The 26480-nt window shown below is 38.7% G+C and overlaps 1 protein-coding gene across 4 annotated transcripts; it reads left to right on the top strand.

Annotated features, from left to right (window-relative positions):
* LOC149819689 (uncharacterized) lies at nucleotides 1-24494 on the top strand. Of its 4 annotated transcripts, none has more exons than XR_016426495.1 (7): nucleotides 3-554; nucleotides 7529-7581; nucleotides 8780-8844; nucleotides 8923-9001; nucleotides 10881-11180; nucleotides 11883-12303; nucleotides 24329-24494. XR_016426495.1 is itself a non-coding variant. In XM_089982720.1 (7 exons), exons 1-6 carry the CDS (start codon nucleotides 124-126, stop codon nucleotides 12264-12266), a joined length of 936 nt encoding a protein of 311 aa, XP_089838846.1. In that variant the 5' UTR covers nucleotides 6-123; the 3' UTR covers nucleotides 12267-12303; nucleotides 24329-24494. The 4 variants fall into 4 exon arrangements, 3 of the variants coding, with proteins under 3 accessions (XP_089838844.1, XP_089838846.1, XP_089838845.1); XM_089982720.1 differs by having other exon boundaries at nucleotides 6-554; nucleotides 12259-12303; XM_089982718.1 differs by lacking the exon at nucleotides 24329-24494 and having other exon boundaries at nucleotides 1-554; nucleotides 11883-12406.
* Nucleotides 24495-26480: the final 1986 nt, after the last annotated feature.

Raw genomic sequence — 26480 nt, 5'->3', positions numbered from 1 at the left:
GGTGGAGAACGTAGCCGCCTCTCTTTTCCGGCAGTCTCTGCTACAAAGAAGCGGGGGAAAATCCCGCCGAAAATCGACGTACCAGGGTCAGGGCGGCGATTCTTCCACTTTCCGGCGATCGCGATGCCTTTTCCTGTGAGGGAAAGCCTCTTCATCGGAGACATCAACGACGCCGCCGATGTCCTCCTCGGCCGCGGCCCGCTGGAGATCACTCACCTCCTCTCCCTGCTCAGCTCGGTCTCCGTCTCCTTCTTCACCGAGTGGCGGCCGATGCTGGAGATTCCCTCGAAGGAGGTCCGGAAGGTCTTCTCCGGCTGCGCCGGCGGAGAGCAGCCGGAGGCCGCCGAGGGATTGAAGCAAGGGGAGCACGGGAGGGTTTTGGGCGTGGTGGAGATGGCGGGAGAGGGGCTGAGGTCTGTGAGGATGGCGGTGCCTCTGAGGGACATGGAAAGCGAGAACTTGCTGGACTATTTGGAGGTGTGCTTGGATTTCATCGAGAAGAGCCGTGCTGAGGGCTCGATCTTGGTGCATTGCTTCGCTGGCGTCTCGCGGAGGTAGTACTACTTCTCGAGTTCTTTGACTTGTTTGAGTTAGTTTCTGTATGGTTGTTGGGCTTTCAGTTTTGGAGTGGAGTAGGCTTCAGTTTTTATTTGCAGCATCGAAGTAGGAATCTTTTGTTTATGTTTGTGCAGAATTTTCTGTCAGAGTTCATTTACGCGTAGAAATGTTCTTTTTTTCTCTCCTGGGAATTGTTAATTTTGATACTACCTACCAAATACCATATTAGTTGGTTGCTTATCCATATGCTGCTACGCACACTAATACGATACTAAGAATTTTAGTTGCATGATTGCATATGGATGACAGTGCGCGTTCACTGCATGGTCCTTTGGGTGTGCCACCGAGACAAGATTTGCTACGCACTCTAATAGGATACTAAGAATTTTAGTTCCATGTCCGTAGTTGCATGATTGCATATGGATGACAGTGTGCGTTCACTGCATGGTCCTTTGGGTGTGCTACCGAGACAAGATTTGCTAAAAGATGTGTTAAATATAGTTCATTTTGTTTCTGTCGATCCAAAGAATTTGCAATAGGTTGTGAAGCTCAAACCTAACTAATTATGGGACAGCGAGTGACTTGCAAGAAAGACGGGAGAAGCTCCTTCCTGACCCCTATGGACAGTGGGCTCCTCAGTGAAATAAAAGGATCAATTTTTTGCCAATCACTTGTACCAAGGTTGAAATTAAGTGCAATATTTTTTTTCCATAAATGTGGCCTATCTGAAGGAGGCACACAAACTGAATTTCCAAATTGACACATAGGCAAGAGGTTTCATCTGATGAAATAATTGTTGCTATTGCTTCATTCTACCCATAGATGGTTTTAAGAAAGATGGGCTATAGAAGTGCAGCTTTGGTTATCTTGCATTCTCTAGCCTTCTATGTTACTTAGAGTCTTAGACACTGATATGAGTTTCGGTGTTGAACAAGAACATGAAAACTTGAACATATTGAACTTTAAAAAATACATATGTCATATTGTCACAAATATAGGTACGAGGCACAATGTAGACTTGCTTGGTAATTGGTATAATGTGCAAGAAGTTTAAATTTGGAACATGGAGACATGATATATAAACCATTAAAACATGAATATCATCTTGAATGCAATTTCTTGAACAAGAATTCTAAATCATTATGATTAAAATTATTAAATAATAAATCTAAATTGAAAAGTGAAATGTAATGTGATCAATGAAAACTGTAAAGGAAAAAATATAAGTACAAAATAAACAATAAAGATAAAAAAAAGCAATAGATAAAGTTAAGGACATAGTATTATTTGTGTTTGACACAAGTTTGACTGTGTGCATGAAGCGTCATAATGTTTCAAGATGTCATGCCAACACGAGATACACATGCTAAGTGAAATGTTTGTGTGACATAGTTAGATTTGCGGGCACGACTATATACATATAAATGAATAAATAAATATAATGTAAGAAAAAGATTACAAGCTCTCATTCAATAGTCAAAAGGGTAGAAAAGGAAGAGAAAAAATGTGTGAAAAGAAAGAGAAGGGAAGGTGAGACACCAGAGCAAAAGAGAAGAAAGGTCATCATTCTCAAAAAAGAGATTAAGCAATTTCCTTGTTATGACATGACGTGATATGAGAGAGAGAAGCTACGATGAGGCCTAAGAAAATTGAAAAAAAGTTGCATGAAAGAATACAAAATAGGTAATTTGTAAAATCTTCGAAGTTTAAATGAAAATTTGCTAGGCTTTTTTGGAAAAAATTCCAAAGGCTATTTGGTGCTAGAAGGCATCATTGTTCACCATATAGTTAATACTTTAGGAAAAAAAAGTAGATTGTAAAATATTTCTTTTTTGTTTTAATTTTTGAAGTGTCTGACTCTACAAGTACATATGGAGTGTCCAATAATTCACACACCTTGATGAGCATGTTTAATAGTGTTGGACACTTCCAAAGCAATGTTTTAAATATACATAAAATTTCAATATAAATCTTTTATTATGTCACTTGTCAACATATACACATTATATAACACATCCACACACATACATGACTCGGCTGAGTCATAAGTTGACTTAGCCGAGTCATGTCCAAGTCATATGAAAACTCGGATGACTTGGTCGAGTCTTGTGCAAATCTGGGTCATTCACTGGGTTGACCTAGTGAATGGTCTAGTTGAACAAAGGTGATCGAGTCACCAAGTCGACTTAGTGAGTTTTCGAACTATGATTCAAATTTTGAAAATAGCCATGTCCAAGCCGTGTCGAGATGTGTCATATTGGTGTCAGTGTTAGATGTAGTTGGACATGGACATGCTAGACCTCTAGGAGTTTTAGCTAGCCTTTAGTGGAGAATTGTGTTTATCAAATGAACTTCTAATTAAAGAGGAAACCAAGCATGCGAACTCTCATGGATGTTTAATGAAATCGTAAAAACCCTCTCCCTTGCGCATGGATCGGTCCCCAAATCGCTCTCATGGCTCTTAGGGTGCATGGATACCTCTCTAATGGCCTCTACACAAATGAGAAAATCGGCCTTCAAGAGGTCTTTAATACCCCAAAAGAAAAAATTATGATTCAGGCCTTTTTAAAGTGCGCCAAAGGTGCATCGTATGATACACCTTGTATTGTACGATACAGGCCCGTATCGTACGACACATATACGATACACACTCATATCACGATACGAGTGTGTATCATATCACTTTTCTAAAAAGTATTGATACATCGTACGATGCACTACGATATAGACAACATTGCTTGTATTAATTTGGTAATTTAGTCAAATATGTGAGTTCAAAGAATTTCCCTCATGTTTATTCCTAAAGGATGTGCTAACTAAAGGATGCCAACAAGTTGGGTTTGTCTCGGATACTCAACCCAACCCGGTTATGTAGTGTCGGGTTTGGCCTAAAAAAGGGAAACCCATATTAAATTTAACTGGATTTTGGTTTCTTTTTTAAAACCTGACCAGGTTTAGGTTTGGGTATGATTTTTCATATTAAAGCATCAGGTCAGATACTCGACTCGATGAAAGGACCACCACATTGGTTATCGGATCTGATTGTGAACAAAGATTAGGTATGTTTCTATGGAAAACATAAATGCACTAAATGGGATTCGAACCCCAATCATTTGTTTCACACACAACCAGCTAGCCGAAACACCAAGGCACTTTTGGTTGCCATTGTGTGGAAAAAAAATTTCTACATTTTCCAAACATAGATACCAATGTCAACACCATCGATCCAACCCATTATTAGGCTAATTCGGGTTTGGATTTCTGAAAAAATCTATTTGGTCAAGTATGGTATCTTCTATGCTCGACTCAATGAATATCCAAATATGAACCCAAACCCGATTCAAGGATGACCTTGAGCTCGCCCTGATCCGACCAGTTGACAACATTAGCTGTGAGATATTGGTGGGGGCGGTTGTTGATTACCTTGAATAGGCAGTTCCAAAATTGTCTGCCAACTGTCTTTTTCATTAAGGGCAAGAATTCATGGATGAGTAATTTGGCACATAAAGCAATTAATTCCATTTAGATAATGAATATTTTTGTGTAATTTATTGACATTGAGTTGGAGAGCTTTTTCCAACTAGATTTTCTTATCTTGTGAAGGGCAAGTTGTGGATCTCTACCAAGAAGTGGGCCATCACATTTTCTTTTTGTCAGTATTTATGACAATCAATGGTTGCAATGGAAATTTCTTCAACCAAAACATGTTTGGAAATTGTAGATGTTGTCAGGAATGTTCATAGCTTTATATACTCACACACGTTGGCATAGGCTTTCTTAATGGGTTTCATGTGTGTACCTCTAAAGCATCTCTTGTACGCTAAATATATCCTTGTCTTCATCTTGGATCCACATAGGTGAGCTTGTCTTCTCTTTTAATGTTTTTGATTTCACATAATGACTACTAAATCAATTGTATTGTGATTGATTTCGTGAAAATATTGTAATTTACTGCTATGTCACATAGGTAAGGATGCAGGTTAGAAAGACATGTACGTGGGTGTGTGTATGCGTGACTACACATACACACATACATTGTGCGTGTGTGTGTGTGTGTGCATGCATGCAAAAATGCACAATTATGCTGCAGTTACAAGATTGATGTAGATATGAAGTTATATAATAACAGTTACAAACTAAAAGTCTAAAGCATGTTAAAAATATGTAGTTAACTAACAAGTAATAATCAAGAAGTATATAGTTAATAGTGTACACTTTCAATGTCAAGCATAGTCTACATTGATTGAACCATCAGATATACAAAATAGGTCGACTATTTCTTTTTCCCTGGTAAAATACAAAATGATCGCACCTATAGTGGTACTAGGTAGGAATGGGTCATCCAGGTTTTGAACTTAAATTGGTCAAGTTCATACCCAGGATACCTAGTATGAATACGGGCATGACACTAGTTATGGGGCTTGGTAGAAGTACCCATGTTGCATAGTTTGACAATAAACTTCAAATCTCCTATTAGATTTAGGTAGCAGGGTGCTCGCCTGCTTGGAACTATTTATTGCCAGATTTGGAAAAATCTACTGCCAAAAAAGTCATATCCTTGTTAATGGACATACTTTTGTTAACCTTGTTCCTACAAGGGTTTCCAACTACAACATTATTCTGAAGCAGTATGAACTAGTTTATGGTGAAACTTTTATCCATGTAGCTAAAATGAGCATTGTGAGGCTCATCATCATGTATATGTAGCCACCATATAGTGTTAGCTATTTGTACTAAACCAAGAAAAAAATTTCACTTCTGTTTAAGAATAATTCTGAATTACTTTGGGTGGGAGCATTTCTGTTAATAGCTCATGGTATGGAAACTCCCTTGTTAAATATATTTCCAAAGGAAGAAAGTTGAACCTGCCAATTGTTTTGTCATAAATCCAACTTCTTTGGTCATATGTCATTGTTTCTATTTCTATAGCAACCATTTTTGGGTCTAACAAGCTTAGCCCACAAAGGCTCATCAACATTTTCAGGCCATAATTACCATTTTGTGATGAAACCTTAGTAATCAAAAGTGCGAGGTGATACCTAGTCAATTGCCTAGTGTCACTTATAGACCCACAAAGATTATAATTTTTTAAAATAAGTATATATATAAATGTTTCAAAGTACACAAAGTGATTGCAATGTTCTAAACATTATATATATATATATATATATATATATATATATATATATATATATATAATGTTCATATCGCCGACCCCAATTGTTTTGGGATGAAGGCGTAGTTGTTGTTGTGTATATAAAATACCAACCTTGACGTCTCTCCTCCTAAGCACTCACTTCGGCACCTAGCCGCTCCTAGGCAGTACGCTTGCACCTATATTGCTTGAGCAACCTAGGTGAGCGCCTAGGTGGGATTTTTAACTACTAAGGATGAGAGAGTGTCCTCAGTTTGGCTTAAGAGATACCACACTCGTCATAAAAAGCTTTTATATGTCCTTTCACGGACAACTATATCTTCATGCATAGGTGCGTTCACAATATCTCAAGTATCATATTCTTGTATGCCTTCATGTTTTCTAGCATCCTCTTGTTTTATCAGGCTATGGGGAAGCTAGTAGATCATGTATCTTTTTCTATTTCTACTATCAAAACACTTAGTCACAAAGTTTCTCTTTCTGGCATATATTCTATTTCTTCCTAAAATATACTAGGCAATTTATGATTAAAATATTGCAATATATAATAATATAGTAATTTGGATGGTTTTGTTTTTTATCCAAAAAAGTTGTGCTAATTTGGTGATTCTTTGGTCATTTTGATCTAGGTTATTTGTAAATTCTTGGTGTGTTATTTCATGATTATGAAGGAATTTTGTAGATTTACTTCACTTTTGCTTCTAGAACTACTTGTTCTTCATGAAAAGCTGATAATGGAGATAACATAAACTTGGTAGGAAGTGTCACACTCTAGTTTTTTGTTATATAAAGAATTTCCACACTAGAAAAAGAGCATTTACTGAAAGATGGATGCCTTTTCGTTTAAGAGGCCCCACCCATCAAATCACAGCATTTCAAAATGTAAAAGAAATCCTCTTATTGGATATAAGTAATGGATTTACTGTGCAAGTGTTTGAAAAGCTCTTTACACCAAGACTTCATAGGCATGAAATGATGATGGCACATATCTGTAATCAATTCTTCATAATTTGGTATCTATTATAGCTATAGTATGGCATCATTGTAGAACAATTGCTGAGAGAGTCATGATTATGGTTTGATCTTGCAACTAAAATAAATGCTCAACTGCTTTACTATAGGAAAGTCATCAAGTAAGAAAAACATTGCAAATAATGTTATTGGGAGGAACATCTTTCTTTTTATTGGTTGTGTTAATTCGTCCATATTTTGCAACCTTCTTAAACTTGCAACTTATAATGGCCCAAGTAGTTTTTGCATTAAATTAAGTGTTCCTGTGAGTTTAGATTGTTACAAAAAAAACTTGTTGCTTTTAGTTTTATATTTATTTTCTAATTGCTTAATATTCAATAACTATCATAACCATTACAAATGGGTTACCTTTAAATAGCAATGCATTTGGTTGTCAGTATCCTTACTAGTTCCATTTTAATTTTTCTTTCTTAAATTATCAGACAAGAAATAAAATTCCTTCCTAGATTCAATAATCTGTTTATGTATGGGTGAAATTCTGTGGATTATCGACTGACTGGATTATCCTGGAGTTGCTACTTAAAAGTTAAAACACAACATTTGGTTTTGATATATTGATATCATACAGTTTAAGTATTTGGCTATTTGCTTTTTGTAACTACTATTCATGAAATCATTTTGTTTCTAGTAGATAATTATATCACTCAGAAAGTATTTACAAATTCAATTTTCAAATTGCATGTATGTCTTGTCAACCATGTCCTGTTCCACCAGTTTGTGCTTTTCATATCATACCACATTCACATTGAAGTTTTACCTCCGGCTTTTCCTGTGTCATTGCAGTGCAGCTGTCATGACAGCGTACCTGATGAGAAGTGAACAGCTATCCCAAGAAGGTTGGAATAAATTCATGTTGCTAAATATGAGATATATGGTTAATATGCTGGTAGTTATCTTTGAGAAGCTTGAAATTTTCAACTAATTAAGAGGGCGGTGGCTTTGCTTTCAACTTAATCATTTTGTAGAGTCAAGCGAAATTATGGCCAATATGTGCCCTGGAGTTCAAGAGATTTGTAATCTAACACTCCATGGGTTGTTTTCTACAGTAATCTGACTGACTATCTAGAATGTTAAACTTTTTAGGGTTCTCTTGGTGAGTTTAATCCATAATTGCCTTGAACTGTTAGCTCTTAAATTCAGGAATTTGGTTTACTTTTCAGTTCATAAGCATATTGTGCTATGTAGTCAAAAGCGCCATCTAGGCGCCAACTAGTCCGCCTAGTCGGCCTAGGCACCAACTAGTCCACCTAGTCGGCCTAGGCACCAACTAGTCCGCCTAGGCACAAGTAAAATGCTTAAGCTTTGCAATTCCTAGGTGGGTACCTTAAAAGGTACCAATTTTGCCGATTAGGCATCGATTAGGGCGCCTAGTCAGCGACTAAGCTTCCCTTGCCTAGGTGCAAGGGTAGTTTAGTCATTTATTAAATTTATATATGTATTTTAAAAACTGTATGAAGGGAGGGGGGTTAATTCTAAATGATTATGTTTTCTATATATGTGAGAATTTGTTTCTGATGATTTTTACTGTTAATGAATGTGAGATATATATGTGAGTTTTTGTAAATTTTTCTATCATTTTTTCTGTGAAAGGCGGAAAGCATGATTTTATAAATTATATATATATATTATGCTATGAATAAAATATGTCTGTGTTACAATAATTTTTTCTATGAAAGGCTGAAAGCATATCTTGTTGATTATACTGAATATGTTATGAATAATTGAATATATATATATATATTTTCTGGTTGTATATATTTTGTGGAAATATTCCTAATCGTGTATTTGTCTAATGAAAACATCTTATTACCAAAATAATTAAACATATTTTTATGTATATTTTTTTCATTTTTTTAATTAGAGTACTGACTAGTTCGACTAGTCCCGCCTACTCCTCGACTAGTCTTTTTGGGGTAGGCACCGCCTAGCATTTTGACTACATAGATATTGTGATATTTAAAGTTCTTATTTATCTATAAATTGTTTTAACCATTTTTAGATGCTCTAGTCATTTGATGATTATTGGACTTGCAGATGCTTTGGAATCTTTATGTCAAAGTTGTGAATTTGTTTGCCCCAATGATGGTTTCCTTGAGCAGGTGAAAGCATGGTAATTAGTAGTAAATGCGTCAAATATTTTTTGACTTGTTACTTAAGAATGTGTCTACATATTGCAGTTAAAGATGTTTGAGACTATGGGGTTCAGGGTGGATCGAACCAGCCCTATCTACAAACGCTTTCGCTTGAAACTACTGGGTGAGATACAGTAACATTATTCCTAGTATTTTTTTTCTTAATCATCATCACTGCTTTTTGAATTTCAGTTTCTACACAATGATTGCCGAAGAGCTGTGTAGTCAAAATCGACGACAAGGTGCCTAGTCACCCTAGGCATGGGGTCAGCACCTAGTCCAGAGCATTTAGGTGCTCTGGACGTAAAAGGTCCTGATTAGTCCAACTAGTCCCTGCCTAGGCCACCTAGGCACTGACTAGTCCCCACCTAAGCCGACTAGGCGTGGACTAGTCTCCGCCTAGGCTCAAACTTGTCTCTTTTTTGTTACCATATATATATATATAATATTTATATACAAAATGTATTTTTTAGATGTATATCTACTCTTTTCTTCAGATATATAAATATATTTTCTCTATTTTTCCAAATATATGTATATATAGGCTTTACACACACACACACGCATACACACACACACACATATATATGTGTGTGTGCATGTATTGATTACAAATATATATTATTATAAATTCTGAATTTTCTTATTTTTTTTTTAGGGTTCCAACTAGGTTGACTAGTCCCGCCTAGGCCTTTTAGATGTATGCCGGTTAGGCACCAACTAGCGCTTTTAACTGCAAAGCCGAAGAAGAGCTTTCATAAATCATTCATGTCATGGATGGAGATGATTATACATTTTAAAGTGTGGTTGTGCTACCTCCATCCATCTTGGGATGGGCATCTCATATTGACATGATTTCTTTTGGAGGGTTGGTGTTTTTCACTTCCAATTTGAGGGATTTGGAAGAATTCATCAGTTTGCTGATCCTGTTGCTTTTTCAACCTCTGAGTTGAGCTATCCAGACAGAAATATTATTATCTTTCATCTGTACAGTCTTTCTAGGTTAAGTTGTTTAGACCTGATTTAACTACTAAAAGTGTGCAGGCAGGCTTTATCTCAAGAAGGCATTGATATTAGTGTAAGAAAGAGCTGTATGGTTCAGCTACTGTTGTAAGGTCTGAATATTGTTTACCTGATATTGGATAGAGTTAAGAACGGAACTTGTTCTGTCTACTCCATGTGCCAAAGATGAACTCATGGTAGAAAAAAAGAGGTGATTTAGTTTTGTAGTTGGATGCTCGGTTATGGAGGAAGATGGTGCCTGGCCCAACTCCCCTGTGAATGGGGTAGCCAACTTTCATGTATAGAAAGTTGTGGGTATAACATGATAGAGCCAAGTATTATATGTTAGTGATTGAAACTTGCCCAGAGCAAGCCTCAAAAGGCAAGTAAAGTTGGTGAACCATATTATGGACAAATATTTCTCGTGGTTCAGAAACAGCTCCAGTGCCTGATTATGAGTTCGACTGATCAAATCGAGACAAAAGTCGGTCATAATAGTCTGGGAGTCCTCTGCGTAGGGACTCACATAATGGATCAGAAGTAGGTGTCATGTAATCCTGAATTGGACAATAAATTAGGCAACATTGATTTTAGATTATTCAAAGGATGCCTTATCAAGATAGCTAAGTAATCCTGAATTGGACAATAAATTAGGCAAAAAAAAAGATGGGCAATCAAACTTATTTTTTGATTCAATAGAAGCACAGTGAAAGCAATGAGGATGCTTCAAACCAGATAGAAGGCAAGCAAGCAGATATAGCTAGGTCTCAAACTGCAGCACTCCTTGCCTGACTAATAAGGGATGAATACACACACACACACACACACAGCACAAGGAACAACAGTGGTGAAGTTCAAATTATTCTTCTACTTTCATTTATTGAGTTTATGCACAACCGATTCTGCAATATGTTTCTTTTAAGTGAAATAGTGTAGCTTCTGTCTGGAAACTTTCTTTTATCATTTTTTATTTTTTATTCTCATAGTTGATATGATTTCAGGTGAGGCATATAATAGGGGTGAGAAGATAGATGGTTTAGGATTTGGTGTAGATCCTGGTTTATCTGATGAAGTGATCTCCCAGGCAGATGATACCTTGAGTGATAAGCCAAAGACAGCCTTCCGTTGCAAAACATGCCAGAGAATTGTAGCCACACAGGACAATGTTGTCAGCCACACACCAGGTGAAGGCGAGACATGCTTTGATTGGGCAAAGCGTAAAAGTGGTCACCCATTTATTAGGTTTGACGAACTTGAGTGCTCTTCCATCTTTGTTGAACCTCTTAGATGGATGAAAGCTGGTATGCTCTTAAAGAACTTTCCATATGTTTTTCTAGAGTTGAGCCAGGACATTCTACTGTAGAATGACCAGGCCTAGACTATGTATCAAAACCGGTCAATTTTGCTATGGCAAAGAGCTCATTCTGACTTGAGAAGCTTGTCAGCAGGCTTGGGTGACATGAGGCAGGTTGCTTGGGCATCATTGTCATTCATGCTGTTTAATTTTCAAGACCTGAGACTTGTTGAAACCTAGTTTTTACGGTCACCATTTGAAGCAAAGCTCCCAAGCAATTGTTTGAAGAATCATTGATGTAACTTCAAACTAGTGCATCATAATCTGAACATATGATCATATGAGTTTCGTTAAGTCTAAATCATAACCAGATTGACTCAGATTTAGACGACCTGACATAAAACTTTTCATATGGTCGAGCTCTCTTTAAGGCTGGCATTTTTCTCCTCCCATCTTTTGGTTATTTCTAATTGACTTCACATTGCGTTGCTGCAAGGTGGCCATGCAGCCACCTGCCTGATAACCATCCATCTTGGCATTTCTCGAGATGGGTGTGGTGCCCATCTTGAGAAATGCCAAGATGGATGGCCAGCAGTAGTAGAGCTGCATCTGTTGCATAAAGTGTAAAGTGACCTATGCCCATCAGTGTCTTGGAAAATGAATCTATATAATTGATTTTTTTACATCTTTGATTTTCTCTTTTGATTAGTTGAAGATGGTGCGATGGAGGGAAAACTGTCATGCATCCACTGCCAATCTCGTTTGGGTTATTTTAACTGGTCAGGCATCCAGTGCAGCTGTGGGAGCTGGATCACCCCAGCTTTTCAGCTACATAAGAGTAGAGTCGATGTTAGCAGTATATAATTAGTTAGTCTTATGCAGTAACTTATGTGGGGAAGAGGGAAGAGAAAAGATGTGAAAACCAACTCATGAAAGTGGCTTCATATTCTTGTACATGTTTTCAATTATGAAAAAAAGCTCAGGCTATAAGTGTTTCTGATTAGCTCGCTCCATCGTGAATGGAGCTGTAGCTAGTCTGTGAAAGTGACAGTATCCGACTATAGTTTTTTTTTTTCTGTTTACAGTTCTCTGATAATCTTCATCTTGCTTCCTCTATGTATATCTACAAGGTTTGGTCTGTGACTAGTTTTTTATTTATGTACATTTGCAGTATTGTGAAAGTACAGAAAATTATTTTGGTATCTCTGAACTAAAAGGCATCTATTTCGTCCTGATTTTGATTTCGATTTCAAATTAGTTCCTGATGTTAGCGTGAATTAATATGTTGTGCTCTTAAATATGTGAGCAGTTTCTTTTACGTTGCAATTGCTTGTTTCTGTGAACCGATTTCATGTATACCTTCGACCCAACTTTATTATTAATATTTTTTTTGAAAGGCAAGCTGGGGTTAGGCAGACCCCTATCAGATATCTCTTAAGCCCCATGTGGCAGAGGGATTCGAACCTGGGCCTTCAGCTTGGCACAGGACCCCGCTTACCACATGGGATACCACCTTGGTTTCAACCCAACTTTATTGATGAGCCTAGGGATTTTGATTCTATTGGGACTTGAGTTGTAAGATCCTCGTGTCCTTTTCTGTGATTTTTTTCGTGGACATATTTCAGGTCAACTTTCAGTTTTCTAGTGACCACAAAGAGCTACCAATGGGGGCTCGGGGCTCCGCTTGTCTTGTAGGAGCAGCTAGTGCACGTTACCTTGTGTTGGGACATTGCAAATTCAAATCCCAATGGTATCGTTGTATTACTGTTAGGGGTCCGCCTAAGCCCAGCTTGCCTTTAAAAAAAAAAAGTTACTTTATGCACACAAGGGCTCTGCCTTCTTGGTTGGGGTGGCTGTGGTTTGTCATCTAATGTGGGACAACCATGGTTTGATACCCACGGAAGGTGTACTGTAATAACCTCGATTTTTTTTTATTTATTTACTTGAAATTATCTAAAAATAACACATAATTTCTTGTATTGGGCCTGGGATCTGTGTTTCAGATCCAGGGTCCATATACCATTATATATATATATATATATATATGTATTAGATTTTTTTTTAACTCATAGATCTGCAGTTGGATCTATTTGGACCCAACCTGTGGATCCACATCGCAAAGGTGGTGCAGGTCCAAACCTGTGGTTGGATCTTGTGTCTCGAATGCGGACCCGGGCTGCGCCCCGTGTTAAGCGGTAAGTTAAAAGTAAAAAGAAAAAAAAAAACATTAAAGTTGTGCTGGCTTGATAAAAAGGGCGTTAGGGTTATGGGAGAACCCTAACGCAGCCAAAAGGGGAAAGAGGGGGTGGTTATGTGCGCAATCGTCGGGTGAAGGGAGGGAGGTAACCGACCTCCTTCCGTTTCGGGGCACCCTCCTACAAAGACCCCTCCCACACCTCTCTTCCTCTCACGCTCTCTATTTCCTTCCCGTTTGCCCTGCTATCTCCCTCGCTCCCCCGTCGGTCGACCTTTCATCTTCCTCCCTCCGTTCGACCGTCACTGCTGTCGTCGTCGATGAACTTTCAGAGGAGCAGGATTTCAGCTTCCCCTCCAATCATGGCAGCTCAGAGGAGAAGCACCGAACAAGTGGGATTTCTGTTGTTTTTCTTTTGGGTATTCTATGGGTCGAGCATGGGTTGGGGGTTGCCGAAAATCCATAGTAAAAGGAGGATTTGGGGTTTGAAGTGCATGGGAAGACAAATCGTGAACTTCCGACAGTGGGTTGCTGTTATGAACCCCAAATCAACAGATTTGGGGATTTTCTCAAATCAAGCTTCTTATTGGTTTCAAATTTCTATATTGATGGGGGGGGGGGGGTTGTTTCGGATTTCTGTTAAGAAGGGGGATTTCGAGCCGGTAATCAGAAAACCCTGAATCTTTGATTGGGGGTTTTCAGATTTGCTGTTAAGGCATTAGGCTACCGAAAACCCCAAATCTCTGATTTGGGGGTTTTAGGATTTTTTTTTGATAGGGGCATATACCCTGATTCGTGTCATCCATGACTTCCCTATTTTCTTTTTTTTTAGAGGATGTCACCTATGCACGACTGAACACCCTCCCCTACATATTTGTTTGCTCGGTCTGTGTATTTCTTTCTTAATAACTTAATTATGTGCGTGGCTTAATCCGATAAGTGGAAATCTCTATTTATTGTTTTCTTACGTAAAAAAAAACAAGGAATTGGGTAGTTATACCATTAGCATGATAGCCTGTTAATTTATCTAACTTCTGTTAAGGGGTTCTCGAATTCCTAATAGCCTGTTAATTGTTCTGATTTCTGTTAGTTGGGGTTTTGGGAAAAATTGAGCACTCATGCTAAGCCTTGCTCGGATCAGTTACCACTCATAATTTTCTGGTGATGCATTGTTGCTGTGTAGTTAAGTAACTGTAGGTATATGCGTGTGGAAGTATAACCCTGGAAAAGTCGATTTGTTACCTAAGTGCTAATTTCCAGAAGGAAAAAAAAGGAGTTCATATTAGCTGCATGTATTCCAGATTGCTTAACGACTAGTTAGCTGCCTATTATAATGATCTTCGATTTCGTATGAGGCTGCATGTTATTTAAATGTTGGATGCCTAGTTAGTTGCATATTATGATACTATTCTGTTTCATATGAAATTGCACAATAATTCGATGTTCATTGCCTAGTTAGCTGCCTAACTGATGATAATATTCTGTTTCATAGAAAGTTGCATATCAAGCTGAGTTGTTATTCAAGTTAATATTTAGCTGCATATGAAATTGATATATATAAATGGGTTATAACACTCTTGAAATTACATGGTGTGATCCCTAAATGAATCAATTGAGTTTGCACAACTAAATGGGTACCCGATGCGGGTACTTGAGCGGTTAAACTTGTGCAAAATATTAATTACACTGATGAGAAACTTAAATTTAAATTTTGTGAGCCTAACTAGTTTAAAGGCAACGGGGCATCCGTGCTTGACTGGTTTAAAGACACCGAACCACTCTGAGTGTGTGTTTGGAAAATCTTGCCTAATGGGCAATATGGGTCAGGTATCTAATGCGGGTACTTGGGGTGTTAAACTTGCGTGCAATATCGATGAAACTGATGAGAAACTTAAATTTAACTTTTGTGATGCCTGACTGGGTTAAAGGTACCGGGGCATTCGTGCTTGACGATTTAAAGGTACCAGAGCACTCTCTGAGTGGGTTTGCATAATTAAATGATTAAAGTTTTGGGTAACATACCTATTTAAGGTATAAATAATTGGAGATCTACCCCTAATGTGGTATGATTCAAAGATTTGGGAAACTCCAGTGTCTTTGAGTACTAGGTTCAATTCAGGGAAAAACCCTGACACATTGAGAAATACAAATTAATAAGAGAGCAACCCACTCAGATTCGGGCTTACCTTGGAGATGGTAGGTGGTACGAAACTTCAAAGACGTGTTTCTTGCTTCGAGCGACAATGGCTCGTAGGTCTCCAATCCTCGGAGTTGGAGGATCGAGAGTACCAAATTTTGTCTTAGGCGGTAGTTTCACGTTCTTCTGCAGAAGTTAGGGATGCATCCTGCTTTGCTTTAGGATTTACAGTTTCAATTAGAATGTTCGAGTTAATAAAACACCAATGAATAATGAACTCTTGAATGTTCTCTTCTGTTATGATTGCCTTGGCCCGCGTGTACCCGCGAGATAATTAAAGAAAAATATTAACTTAGAACATCTTAAGTATCACATTTGAATAAGTACCGACAGATTTGCAATTTTATACATAAACAGTTACTTTTGAAATGTGGTCATTTACTTTTAGCATGCAATGGAATCTGTGGCTATGAGATATTTTAATTCGGCTAATGCTTTGACCTGTTAGTTTTTTTATAAACTGTTGTTGTCATAGCGTAGATCCTTTTACTTGTTTTTGTATATACAGAAAATCACACACGGCACCTACATCACACACTTGACACATGATATACCTGCAAGAAAAATTACAGTATTTCCTACTTAGACAGTTGTAATCTAATTCCAATCAATTTACCATTTTCAAGTGAAGAATAAAGTTTATGAGCGGCTGCAGGATGAGGCTTCAATTGAGATTTGATTTATTGTTCCCAGGATAGTTTGATTTCTTCTTGATTTATTAGTTTATGTCAATGAAACTCTGATGTCATTATCTACTTGATATTTAAAATAAAAGCAATAATGTTGCTTGATCTCTCCCGTAATGTTTCAGAATGCTTACCCTCATAATAATTATTGTTTTCGCTATTATGAAAAAAAAATTCTTAAAATTTGGGTTAAAATTTTGGGGCGTTACAGTTATGGTATCAGAGCCTAGAAACAATAAATCAAAGATCATGGTCGTGTCACACCCTGCAAGCGCTCTGTGAGTATAAATTCTTTATTAATCATGATAATTGCATTGTTTCTCTTGTATAAGTGTAGTTATGTATAATGATAATGGTAGGAATATTAAGATGCTTGATATTTTTGTAACAACGTGTGTCGTCAAAACCTGTATTAGATATATCGTTGATCCCAAGCTAGTACGAGCGCAGACAATGAATGACAGGAACAAAGGGGTTTCGTGATGGAAACTCTCAATAACCTGGCCCAGACCTTAGATGCGCAAGTGCGCAACCAGACCGAGATGGCTGCGGCTGCTTGCGCACGACATGACGTAGGAGCAGTGGCATATAAAAAATTCCTGAAGCTGAACCCACCGATTTTCTCAGAGAAGGCTGACCCAGAGTTAGCCGAGAGATAGATAGCAGAGACAGAACAAGCATTTCAAGTTCTGCCTGTCCCAGAGGATAGGTAAACTGATTTCGGTACCTACCGCTTGATGGAAGATGCACAAAAGTGGTGGGATACAACCCAGACAATACATTTTGTCAGGATGGATCCTATTCCATGGGAGATTTTCAAGGAAGCATTCTTAAAGACATATTTCCCCCAGCATGCTCTTGATCAGAAGCAGTAGGAATTCCTAGCGCTGGCCCAGAAAAATATGAGTCTGGTAGATTACACTACAAAATTTCGAAGTCTCGAGCGATATTGCCCAAACTTGTTCGCCAAAGATAAATCCAGGGCAACCAAGTATGTCCGTGGACTCAAGGACAGATTACGATCCCGAGTGATGATTAATCTGCCATCCACCCTCACAGGGGTCATCGAAGTGGCCACTACGCTGAACGAAGATTGGGAGCAATCCAGGAAGGATCAGAAGGGCACATCATGGAAGCGGGGAGTCAGCCCGCAACAACACCAGGGTGACAAGAAGCACCAACCACCTCACAAGAGGTATAATGGTGGTGATCGTTCTCTGCAGCACCAGGGACAGAATCGGGTTTGCCCAAAGTGCAACAGGTTCCATAACGAGCAACCTTGCCCTAGGGACACCAGTGCATGTCTCTACTATGGCAAGATGGGTCATTATGCCCGCCAGTGCCATAAGAAGACAGTGGACATGCAGAGGAGGAATGCCAGAGGAGGGCATCAGCAGCAACAACCACCTCAGCAACAACAGGCACTGCAGCAGAATGCACAAAAGAGGGTGCCAGGATGAGTATATGCGACTATTGTAGAGGAACTGGAAAAAGGGAACTTGGTGTAAAGTACGGTACTTGTCGATGGCCATGTTGCGCTGGTCCTTTTTTATTGTGGTGCTACACATTCGTTTATATCCATAGAGTTTGCTAAACTTTTAGTGCACATACTGAATCCCTGAAACATGTATTAGATATGTACAATCCTATAGGATATAATTCAATGTGTAAACTACATCCCCGATATAACAATTGTGTTGGAGGAGCATAATTTACCTGTTGACCTAATCTTACTCAATATGACTGAATATGACGTCATATTGGGGATGAATTGGTTATATGAACATTATGCCAATGTTCTCTGCCGCCAAGGAAAATTAGTCTTGTCCCGACCAGGATTGCCGAAGGTTGAGTTTAGACTCTCCAGACCTACGGTAACAACCCGAATTGTATCAGTACTAAAGGTTCAGAAGTATATGCGGAAAGGGTGCAAAGCATTCGTAGTGAATGTATTTTCCTGCGAGTAGAAGGTGACACCACTGGAAGAACTTAAAGTGGTTTATGAATTTTCGGAAGTGTTCTTGGATGAGTTGCCTGGACTACCTCCACAGTGTGAGGTGAATTTTCATATTGAGTTAGTGCTTGGGATGACACAAATCTCGAAAGCGCCCTATCATATGGCCCCAGTGAAGTTGGAGGAACTAAAGAAATAACTTCAAGAGTTGATGGAGCAAGGCTTCATTAGACCTAGTGTATCACCATGGGGAGCACCAGTTCTCTTCATAAAGAAGAAAGATGGGTCTATGAGGTTGTGCATAGACTATCAGATATTAAATTAAGCGATCGTCAAGAATAAATATCCCCTACCTCGCATCGAAGACTTGTTTAATTAGCTGCAAAAGGCTAAGGTGTTTTCAAAAATCGATCTCAGATCTGGATATCACTAACTCCGGATCAAGGACAACGATATTTCAAAGATGGCCTTCAGAACAAGGTACAATCACTACGAGTTTGTGGTTATGTTGTTCGATCTAACAAATGATCCCATTGCATTCATTGATCTGATGAATCAGGTATTCAGAGCATACTTGGATACTTTCGTGATCGTCTTTATCAACGATATACTTATATACTCTGAAAGCATAGAGCAACATCAAGATCATTTGAGCATTGTATTGGAGACTCTCAAGGAACACCAGTTGTTTACAAAATTCTTCAAGTGTGAATTCTGGCTTGAGAAGGTCATGTTCTTAGGCCATGTCATATCACGAGATGGAGTATCGGTGGACTCGGCTAAGGTTGAATCCGTATTAAATTAGGGTCAACCAAAGAATATCAGTGATATCAGGAGTTTTCTCGGGTTAACATGCTATTATAAAAGATCCATTTAGGACTTTTCACGGATTGCCATGCCCATGACCAAGTTCTTGAAGAAAGGAATTAAGTTCAAATGGATGGATAAGTGCGAGGAGAGTTTCCAAATCTTAAAGAAGAAGCTTATCACTGCCCCAATATTGGCCTTACCATCAGGTCATAGTAGTTTTGTGGTATATTCAGACGCATTGGGTACATGATTGGGATGTGTCTTAATGCAGAATGACAAGGTGATAGTGTATGTCTCTCGCCAACTAAAGATTCATGAGCGAAACTATCCAACTCATGATCTCGAATTGGCAGCCATAGTGTTTGCTTTGAAGATATGGCGACATTACCTGTATGGGAAACAATTCGAGTGTTCACTGATCATAAAAGTCTCAAGTACCTGTTCTCTCAGAAGGAGTTGAATATGCGACAATGACGATGGTTAGAGTTTATAAATGATTACAACTTTACCATTTCCTATCACCCAGGGAAGGCAAATGCCGTAGCCGATTTTTTCAGTCGTAAAGGTGGCTGCAGTTTTTCCAGTCTAATGACAAAAGGGTAGAATTTGGTGGAGAAATTCATTGACTGAAAGCCGTTCGCAGATGACAAATGAACTAGCAAGCTATCCAACTTATCTGCTCATCCTGAGATCCTTACAAAGATTATTAAGGATCAGAAGGAGGATCCCCAGTACGAGAAGCTCAAGTCACTGGATCAGCAAGAAAATTTGTCCTTCTCACTGAAAGAAGATAGCAGTATCTAGATGCAGAAACGACTTTGGGTCCCTAGTGATCCCAAGTTGAAAGAAAAACTACTGGAAGAAGCACATAGGTCCAAGTACACTATACACCCGGGGAGTACAAAAATGTTTAAAGATTTACAACAGGGGTATTGGTGGAATGAAATGAAGCGTGAGGTCACAAGTTATGTCTCGAAGTGTCTGACTTATCAGTAAGTCAAGATTGAACATCAGAAGCCTAACGAAATGATGCAGCAAATGAAGATTCCACAGTGGAAATAGAAAGAGATCACCATGGACTTCATGGTGGGTTTGCCCAAAACACAGAAACAACATGACGCTATATGGGTAATAGTGGACCGACTCACCAAATCGGCTCACTTCCTACTCATACAGATAAATCAATCTCTTGAGAACCTAGCAAATTTATACATCAGAGAGATTGTTCGATTGCATGGAATATCAGTCTCTATCATATCAGATCAAGATTCTTAGTTTACTTCTTGGTTTTGGAACATGCCTTGGGTACAAAGTTGAAGCTGAGTACCACTTTCCATCCTCAGACAGACAGACAATCAGAGAGGACTATTCAGACTCTTGAAGATATGCTATGAGCATGTATGCTGGATTGAAAAGGCGAATGTGACAAACATGTGGTCTTAGCTGAGTATGCCTACAACAATAGTTACCATGCGAGTATCGACATGGCTCATTTTGAAGCTCTGTACGAAAGACCTTGCAGATCACCCGTGTATTTGGACGAGGTTGGTGAACGCTGGATGGAATCACCAATTGTGCTGCAGCATTATACCCAGCAGATCAAAATGATAAGAGATAGACTGCTATCAGCCCAGAGTCGACAGAAGAGTTATGCGGATCAGAGACGCAGAGAACTCACTTTTGGAATGAGGGATTAGGTTTTCGTAAAGGTATCACCCACCAAAAGTGTGTTTCGGTTTGGTAAGAAGAAAAAATTGAGCCCCAGGTATTCGAGACCCTTCGAGGTTTTGTAACGGATTGGTGAAACAACCTATCATCTATCCCTACCTCCCCAGTATGCTCAGATCCATAATGTATTCCATGTATCTATGCTGAGAAAGTATCTTCAAGATCCACCGCATGTCATCCAGTATAAGGACGTGGATATATGGGTAGATCTAACAATGGAAGAAAAGTCAGTGAAAATATTAGAACGAAGCGAGCGAGTCTTGAGATCAAAGACCATTACTCTTGTCAAGGTAAGATGGCAACACCATGTCATTGACGAAAGTATGTGGGAACTTGAGACCAATATGTGGGAGAAGTACCCAAATCTTTTTGAGTAAGCTCTTACAGGTAAATTTTGAGGACAAATTTTTTTTAGGGAGAAAGGATGTAATAATCTCAAATTTTTTTATTTATTTACTTGAAATTATCTTAAAATAATACATAATTTCCTTTATTGGGCCTAGGATATGCGTTTCGGATCCAGGATCCATAAAGGGTCCATATACCAGTATAAGATATATATATATATATAAATATCTAGTAGAAAAAAAATCTAACTCATGGATCCATAGTTGGATCCATTTGGACCCAACCTGCGGATCCACATCACAAAGGTGGTGCAGGTCCAAACCCGCGGTTAGATCTCAAGTCTCGAACCCAGACCCGGGCCGCGCCCCGTGTTAAGAGGTAAGTTAAAAGCAAAAAGAAAAAAAACACTAAAGTTGTGTTGGCCTGATAAAAAGGCCGTTACACAACCAAAAGGGGAAAGAGGGGGGAGGTTATGTGCGCAGCCACCGGGTGAAGAGAGGGAGGTAACCGACCTACTTCCATTTCGGGGCACCCTCCTACAAAGACCCCCCCCCCACACACCTCTCTTCCTCTCACGCTCTCTCTTTCCCTCCTGTTTCCTTTGCTATCTCTCTGCGTCCCTCTCTCCCCGTCGCCCGACCTTTCCTCTTCCTCCCTCTCGCTCCCTGCGTTTGACCGCTGCCACTATCGTCGCCGACGAACTTCTAGAGGAGCAGGATTTCAGCTTCCCCTCCAATCATGGCAGCTCAAAGGAGAAGCACCGAACAAGTAGGATTTCTGTTTTTTTTTTCTTTTGGGTATTCTATGGGTCGAGCATGGGCTGGGGATTGCTGAAAATCTATAGTAAAAGGAGGATTTGGGGTTTGATGTGCTTGGGAAGACAAATTGTGAACTTCCGACAGTGGGTTGTTGTTATGAACCCCAAATCAACAAATTTGGGGATTTCCCCAAATCAAGCTTCTTATTGGTTTCAGATTTCTATATTGATGGGGGGGGGGGGGGTTGTTTCGGAATTCTGTTAAGAAGGGGGATTTCAAGCCGGTAATCAGGAAACTCCGAATCTTTGATTGGGGGTTTTCAGATTTGATGTTAAGTCATTAGGCTACCGAAAACCTCAAATCTCTGATTTGGGGGTTTTAGGATTTTTTTTATAGGGGCATATACCCTGATTCATGTAAGTCGTGACTTCCCTGTTTTCTTTTTTTTTGAGAGGATGTGGCTGCATGGCTGAACACCCTCCTCTACAAATTTGTTTGCTCGGTCTGTGTATTTCTTTCTCAATAACTTAATTATGTGTGTGGCTTAATTCGATAAGTGGAAATCTCTATTTATTGTTTTCTTACGTAGAAAAAATTAAGGAATTGGGTAGTTATACCGTTAGCATGATAGCCTGTTAATTTTTCTAACTTCTGTTAAGGGGTTCTCAGATTCCTAATAGTCTGTTAATTGTTCTGATTTCTGTTAGTTGGGGTTTTGGGAAAAACCGAGCACTCATGCTAAGCCTTGCTCGGATCAGTTAACACTCATAATTTTTTGGTGATGCATTGTGGTTGTGTAGTTAAGTAACTGTAGGTATATGCATGTGGAAGTATAACCCTGGAAAAGTCGATTCGTTACCTAAGTGCTAATTTCCAGAAGGAAAAAAAGGGGTTTATATTAGTTGAATGTATTCCAGATTGCTTAACGACTAGTTAGCTGCCTATTATAATGATCTTCGATTTCGTATGAGGCTGCATGTTATTCAAATGTTGGATGCCTAGTTAGTTGCATATTATGATACTATTCTGTTTCATATGAAATTGCACAATAATTCGATGCTCATTGCCTAGTTAGTTGCCTAATTGATGATAATATTTTGTTTCATAGAAAGTTGCATATCAAGCTGAGTTGTTATTCGAGTTAATATTTAGTTGCATATGAAATTGATATATATAAATGGGTTATAACACTATTGAGATTACATGGCGTGATCCCTAAATGAATCAATTGGGTCTGCATAACTAAATGGGTACCCAATGCGGGTACTTGAGCAGTTAAACTTGTCCGAAATATTAATTACACTGATGAGAAACTTAAATTTAAATTTTGTGAGCTCGACTGGTTTAAAGGCATCGGGGCATCCGTGCTTGACTGGTTTAAAGACACCGGAGTACTCTGAGTGTGTGTTTGGGAAATCTTGCCTAATGGGCAATATGGGTCAAGTACTTGATGCAGGTATTTGGGGTGTTAAACTTGTGTGCAATATTGATGACACTGATGAGAAACTTAAATTTAACTTTTGTGATGCCAGACTGGTTTAAAGGTATCGGGATATTCGTGCTTGACAGTTTAAAGGTACCGGAACACTCTGAGTGGGTTTGTAAAATTAAATGATTAAAGTTTTGGGTAACATACCTATTTAAGGTATACATAATTGAAGATCTGCCCCTAATGTGGTATGATTTTAAGATTTGGAAAACTTTAGTGTCTTTAAGTACTAGGTTCAATTCAGGGAAAAACCCTGATACATCGGAAAATACAAATTAATAAGAGAGCAACCCACTCAGATTCGGGCTTACCTTGGAGAGGGTAGGTGGTACGAAACTCCGGGGACATGTGTTTATTGCTTCGAGCGGCAATAACTCGTTGGTCCCCAGTCCTCGAAGTTGGGGGACCCGGACTACCAAATTTTGTCCTAGGCGGTAGTCTCACGTTCTTCTGCAGAAGTTAGGGATGCATCCTGTTTTGGTTTTAAGCATTTTGTAGGTTCTCTCGGTCACTGACCGCTCTCTTAGGATTTACAGTTTAAGTTAGAATGTTTGGGTTAATGAAACACCAATAAATAATGAATCCCCGAATGTTCTCTTGTATTACGGTTGCCTTGGTCCGCGTGTACCCGCAGAATAATTAAAGAAAAATATTAACTTAGAACATCTTAGGTATCACATTTGAATAAGTAGTGATAGGTTTGCAATTTTATACATAAACAATTACTTTTGAAATGTGGTCATTTACTTTTAGCATGCAATGAAATCTGTAGCTATGAGATATTTTAATTCGGCTAATGCTTTGACATGTTATTTTTTTTATAAATTGTTACTGTCGTAGTGTAGATCCTTTTACTTGTTCTTGTATATGCTGAAAATCACATACGACACCCACATCACAAAATTGATACATGATATACCTGCAAGAAAAATTATTGTATTTCCTACTTAGACAGTTGTAGTCTAATTTCAATCAATTTATCATTTTTCAGGTGAAGAATAAAGTTTATGAGCGGCTACGAGATGAGGCTTCGATCGAGATTTGATTTACTGTTCCCGGGATAGTTTAATTTATTCTTGATTTATTAGTTCATGTTACTGAAACTCTGCTGTCATTATCTACTTGATATTTGAAATAAAACCAATGATGTTGCTTGATCTTTCATGTAATGTTCCAGAATGCTTACCTTCATAATGATTATTGTTTCCGCTGTATTGAAAAAAAAATCTTCAAAATTTGGGTTAAAATTTTAGGATGTTACAAACATGTGGGAGGATTGGGGAGGCCCGATCACCCCCACCTACCCACCCCCAAAAGGAAAAGTGCAGCTTGGATCGTACTTAAACCAGGAGAACTTCAATGAGTTAGAATCCCATACCTCGGACTGAGTGTTCACTATATTTTCATGGAATCAGATTTGTCCCAAGGAAAGCCCTTTGATTTGTATTGAACTAAGCCCCAGCTAAGAGTACATATACATGTGTATAAAGTAAGCACACACACATACACACACACACAGAGAGAGAGAGAGAGAGAGAGAGAGAGAGAGAGAGAGAGAGAGAGTCCAACGATGTGAAAATCTAGTATGAATAATTGAATCTCATCAAATGACACTAACTCTTAAATATTTTGTTCTGTAGTTAGATGATGCCGGTATGATTCCAAATGTCCAATACACAATGCTATGGGGCTGGTCTCCCAAATATTCAAAGATGACAATGCCCAGTCACTGATTTCAGCCTCTATGTTCCACAGTCCACACACATGCGCACATACAGCAAATCACGAGTCATTTAGAGGCCACCAACTGCTGATTGCGCGCACAAGTTCTCTATGTTTGGTAGCTTGTGGAACCTTCAACGGAAATTGATTTTATAAATGTGATTGTGCCTCAAGCAGTATGTTTGTTGCAGCATTCAAGTCATTCCTGGTCTGCACAAGTGCTTGTCTTGCTGAGCTCCTGTCAAAGCCCATTGATACCAAGGTTGCAATGGAATCCTCTGTTGGCTCTATCATGGAAGCAAATGGAGCAGTTGGTGGAAACTTATTACCCTGTCAATATACAAGTAACGGAGTCTAGTAATGTATGCCTACAGAATATGACTTCCAAGAGTATAGATTGATTGAGAAATTTCCGCTGGTCCAGTGCAATATATAGCTATGCAGATCCGACTTGCACGGGATAGTGGGTTGGCTCATGTGATCATCATTCAATCAGACTGTGATCAAACCAACCATGATCACATTCAATTTGGATTAGGCTGTTTGATACTATCAAAAGTGATCCAACATAAAGAAACATAGATATAATCATGTTCTATATTTGAAATTGCACATCAAGATCAGATCTGGTACAGATACAGATCAAAACACATGCCAGCTGAGATGATTTAGATCAGAATTCACTCGTATGCCCAATCAGATCAAGATCATCACCTATCTGAACCTTTAATAAGCATAATCACAAGGGACTGCCATGATCTTGCAAACAAAAGCTTGGGGTAATAAAAAACTTGGTATAATTGATTCTTCCAATTTAATAAAATTCATTTTCTAGGCAAACAAAACATTGCTAAAAGGAATGAAAGACATACTTTTAACACTAAGCAGCAATTGCTGAACACACAAGAGACTGATACTTCTGCTAACTACGGGAGGGTGACGAAGTTGGTGCTGAGCATACCCAAACTGTCGGGTCACTCAGCTAGCCATTTGTCGTTCAACTTCATTCATATTATGCAACCAAATGTCCTTCCTCATGAGGTCCATGACTTGGAGAATCACATCCTCCTCCACTGTATCTTCTTCATAAGAGCACGACATTACCTGCAGAATGAAGACTCATTAATAGTTAGAGTCTTATATTGTATTATTTATAAAAATATAACTATTTCTTTAACATATACTTACATGTGTTTTAATTAGAACGTGCATCTTTACAATGCAAATGACCTTTTTCAATTTAAAACTCATCTCTCTTCCATCATTCCCTTCCTTGTCTTCCTCTATATCTTCATGGACTTCGAGCAGATCAGGACCCAAAGGACTTTGGACCGACAAGCATCCAAGGTTCTTTGGATACAGTTCACATGACTGCAGAAGAAAACCCAATAGGGTCTGCGATTTTTTGCTTTACATAAGGG

The sequence above is a fragment of the Nuphar pumila genome, chromosome 12, assembly GCF_984573655.1.
Source record: "Nuphar pumila chromosome 12, dmNupPumi1.hap1.1, whole genome shotgun sequence".
Classification (NCBI taxonomy): Eukaryota; Viridiplantae; Streptophyta; class Magnoliopsida; order Nymphaeales; family Nymphaeaceae; genus Nuphar; species Nuphar pumila.
This window is presented reverse-complemented; position numbering and strand designations above follow the sequence as displayed.

Coding starts and splice junctions, on each gene's coding strand:
- LOC149819689 (XM_089982718.1), top strand. CDS start 124: ATGCCTTTTCCTGTGAGGGAAAGCCTCTTCATCGGAGACATCAACGAC. Junction 7,582..8,779: donor TGAACAGCTATCCCAAGAAG/GTTGGAATAAAT, acceptor TTGGACTTGCAG/ATGCTTTGGAATCTTTATGT. Junction 11,181..11,882: donor TCTTAGATGGATGAAAGCTG/GTATGCTCTTAA, acceptor TCTTTTGATTAG/TTGAAGATGGTGCGATGGAG.